A 3,603-nucleotide genomic window follows, 5' to 3' on the forward strand; every position below is an offset into this window, starting at 1 on the left:
CCATCTTCCCAGCATCTCCACCGTGTGCCATCAGCCCGCCCCGTGCCCTGGCTCCAAGCTCGCCCGCCTCCTTTGGCTCCTCCCTCTCCTCAGTACTCCCGTCCTGTCAATCAGTTGTCGAGTCCTGCCATTTCTCTGGTCACTCTTGCCAGAGCGACTCCTTCCTTCCCCTCCTCCGCTGCCCCGAGTGTCCAGGTCCTATGATTCAGGACTACAGCCACAACGTGCCACGCCCTGAGCTGGTGTCTCCAAGTCCAGTCCCACTCAGATTCACTCTGTGCACTTCCGCCAGGTCAATCCTCATCACCTCCTTGTCCACAGACCTGTCTGTTCGATGTATGAAGGACAGGTGAGTGCAATACTGAGCCCTGATGGTGGAGGGCCTTGAATGCTGAGATAAAATTGAAAAACATTATCTTAACGTCTGAGGAATAGTCACTGATCCCTAAATTCTGGGGCTGCTCAGTGCTTCAGCCTGATCCTGTGAGGACCCCGAATTACAACGTCTTAGAAGACCCTGGACAGAGGGCGTCATCACAGCTTCTGTTTACTTTTTATACTAAACTAATGCTTCCCAACAGAGGGTGATTTTACCCTGCCAGAGATATTTGGCAAAGTTGGAAGACATCTTTGGTTGTCACAGCGGGGGGAAGGGTGCCACTGGCATCTCGTGGGTACAGACCAGGGATGCTGCTACACATCCTATAATGCACAGGACATGAGAAAGAGTTACCCCACCCAGAACACCAACAGTGCAGAGGCCGAGAACCCCTGGTCTAAACCACGCATCCTCATGGCATCGTGATCTTGCATTGAAGGGAAAACTCTCCCGTCCCTAGAAGGCACTGACCTACCATTTTCATCTTGGCAGTTTCCAGTTCAGCTAATGTTTCACTTAATTTCATGGTGAGGCTCTCTGCTTTTAGACTTTCAGCCGTCTTTGTTTTCTGAGTCTTTTCTACCATGGCCAGTGCATCATTTAATTTATTATTTAAAATGTCTTCTTTTTGCATTTTAAAATCTATTTCCTAGACAAACAGCAAACATCAAATTAACAGACATTCAGGTATAAATATTTACCCTAGCCTCCCCCTCCCCTGTTTCCAGAGAGGAGGTGACCTCTGTTCTGGTATTGTTCTGTTGATCCTTTTAAAGTCCAAAGTCCTTGCTTTCTCTGGAAGGTTCCAATGGTTACAGAACTCTTTTTTTATATGCAGCTGAGATCTGTCTCCTTGAGATTTCTGGTCTCTGAGCTCAGTTCTGTCACCTGGAGCTCATTGAACAAGTTTTATTTCTCTTTTATGAGAAAGCCTTTTAAATATTTGAGGAGGGCTGTCATGTCTCTCCCTAAATCTATTTTCCAGGATAAATGTGCCAAGTTCCTTCACCCCTTCGTCACAGGACCTGCCTTCAGGACACTCCTCCATCTTCCTCTGTGGCTTCGGCCCTGGGATGACCTCCCCTCGTCCCGTGGGGTCCCGGCAAGACTGGACTCCGGTCGCCATGTCCTCAACACCTTCTCCCTCCTCCTGGGACCCAATCTTCCTACCTTTGTCAAAATTCTACTCTCCTCCTCGGGTCCATGCTCCAACACTGTGGAATGTGGGCTTCGTGACAGGCACTGTGCTGGCGCTGGACGGACTTTATTTATTTGACTTCATTTTTTAGAGCGGTTTTAGGTTCACAGTAAAACTGAGCAGAAAGTACAGAGTTTCCATGGAACGCCTGCCCCCATCACATGCACAGACTCCTCCACTGTCAACATCCCCACCGGACCGGTACATTTCTTACACTGATGAACCTGCCTCCACACATCATTATCACCCAAAGTACATTGTTTACGTTAGGGTTCGCTCTTGGTATTGCACGTTCTGTGGGTTCGGACAAATGTACAATGACACGTGTCCACCATTATAGTATCATACAGAATAGTTTTACTGCCCTAAAAACCCTACGTATTCTCTCTGTTCACCACCACTCCCCTAGCCAATCCTGATCTTTTTACTGTCGCCATAGTTTTGCCTTTTGCAGAGTGTCATGTAGTCGGAATCATACTGCATGTAGCCTTTTCATGAACATTATTTAATCCAATCTAAAATATATTCTTGAGGGGCAGTGCTGGGCATTCCCAGACTCTGCTGGGGGCGGTGAAAACCGGTATGACCTTTCTGGAGGGTCATTTGGGAACGTGTATCATGAGCCTGAAAATGCTCATATCCTGTGACCCAGCGATTCCACTTCTGGAGATGTATCTTAAGGATATAACTACACACGCGCACAAAGCCCGGTGCGAAGGGCTGTTCAGCTAAGCATTTTTTTACTTCGGTGAAAGTGAGAAACAGGCCAGTGCCTGAGGGTAAATGAATCGGGGTTCACCCCACACAGTGCAAACCCAGGTCATCCTTTACTGGCAGGTTGCAGAAGAAAGTTCAATGACATGTGGGCACACTTGTAACATATTAAGTCAATACACAGCGTGCACAGTATAACAGTGTAAATCACTTTGTAACAAATCGGTATTTGTCGATCAACATATAGCTGGTCCGGAAGGAATCACATCAAAATGTCACTAGGGGTAACTCTGCTCAGTGGAATCGTGAGTGATTTTCCATAGTTCTCAGAATTTCTAGAGCAAACAGGTTCTCCTCTTACGCTTGGGAAAGGAAACTGATTTTTTTTTTTTTTCGGAAACAAAACAAAACAAAACATGATTCTCATCATGTGATGCCTGCGAGCCTCATCTGGGAGAAGCTTCATTCTCCCGGTACCGTCACTGAACTCTCTGTGCTCTTATCCGGGATCTTGACGTGGTCGTTACTGTTGAGAAAATCCCACTGCAGACAGCGTGCGGACCTGGCCGAAGGAGGCGCTCCCTGGGGTCAGTGGCAGGCACGCCACAGAGCAGCGACACTCCAGCTGTCCCAGAGAATCCACAACAAACTGAGATGGCTTTGCTGATGGGCCAGAACGCGCTGCCTGGCATCTTTGCTCCTTGCCAGCTACTCAGCGGCTCACTCAAGTTCAGTGTTCCGGGGGGTCGGAATTAATTTTTCTTCTCCCCTCCCTCCTCTTTTTCTCAGGTAACTCCTGCTTTTACCGGTGTAGATGAAATCAGTCTTTCGAATGCTCTTCCCTGTGTACGAGTCAAACAGCATGCAAATAAGCAACTCTACGTCTGAGTGGGTCCTTGACCTTGTACTTCCTCGGTCTTTCCTGGTAAATGGGGAGTCCCTGGGGCAGAGTCCCGTCTCTCCTCGTCTGGTGTGATGCCACCAGCCTGCCTTGAAGGTTGTTGCGAGACCGTGCCCTCTGGTGTCACCGTGGTTTTCTCTAAGGTTGTTGTTGACACGCTGTTGGTTGCATTATAGAGTCTCCTCTGTGACGATCCCGAGGAGACGTGCTCTCTGGGTCCAGCACCCAGAATGGTCTCATTTCCAGGAGCACTTGGTCCAGTTTTGCTTGTGAACTAAACAACCTTTCACTGTAACTGCTGGAATAAAAACTGTGACCCGGGGCTTCCCTGGTGGCGCAGTGGTTGGGAGTCCGCCTGCCGATGCAGGGGACGCGGGTTCGTGCCCCGGTCCGGGAAGATCCCACGTGCCG

At 49.0% G+C, this 3,603-nt stretch overlaps 1 protein-coding gene across 1 annotated transcript in view; it reads right to left on the minus strand.

The window, feature by feature from the left end:
• The window catches only part of LOC102974867 (forkhead-associated domain-containing protein 1), a gene marked incomplete at its 5' end in the record, with an annotated part of 65,697 nt that overhangs the window by 30,389 nt on the left and 31,705 nt on the right, over window positions 1–3,603 (minus strand). Inside the window, one exon of the mRNA XM_055082166.1 lies at window positions 855–1,028. Coding sequence (XP_054938141.1) covers window positions 855–1,028 — 174 coding nt within the window. The remainder of the gene's footprint in view (window positions 1–854; window positions 1,029–3,603) is intronic.

The sequence above is a fragment of the Physeter macrocephalus genome, unplaced genomic scaffold (assembly GCF_002837175.3).
Source record: "Physeter macrocephalus isolate SW-GA unplaced genomic scaffold, ASM283717v5 random_28, whole genome shotgun sequence".
NCBI classification, from domain to species: domain Eukaryota; kingdom Metazoa; phylum Chordata; class Mammalia; order Artiodactyla; family Physeteridae; genus Physeter; species Physeter macrocephalus.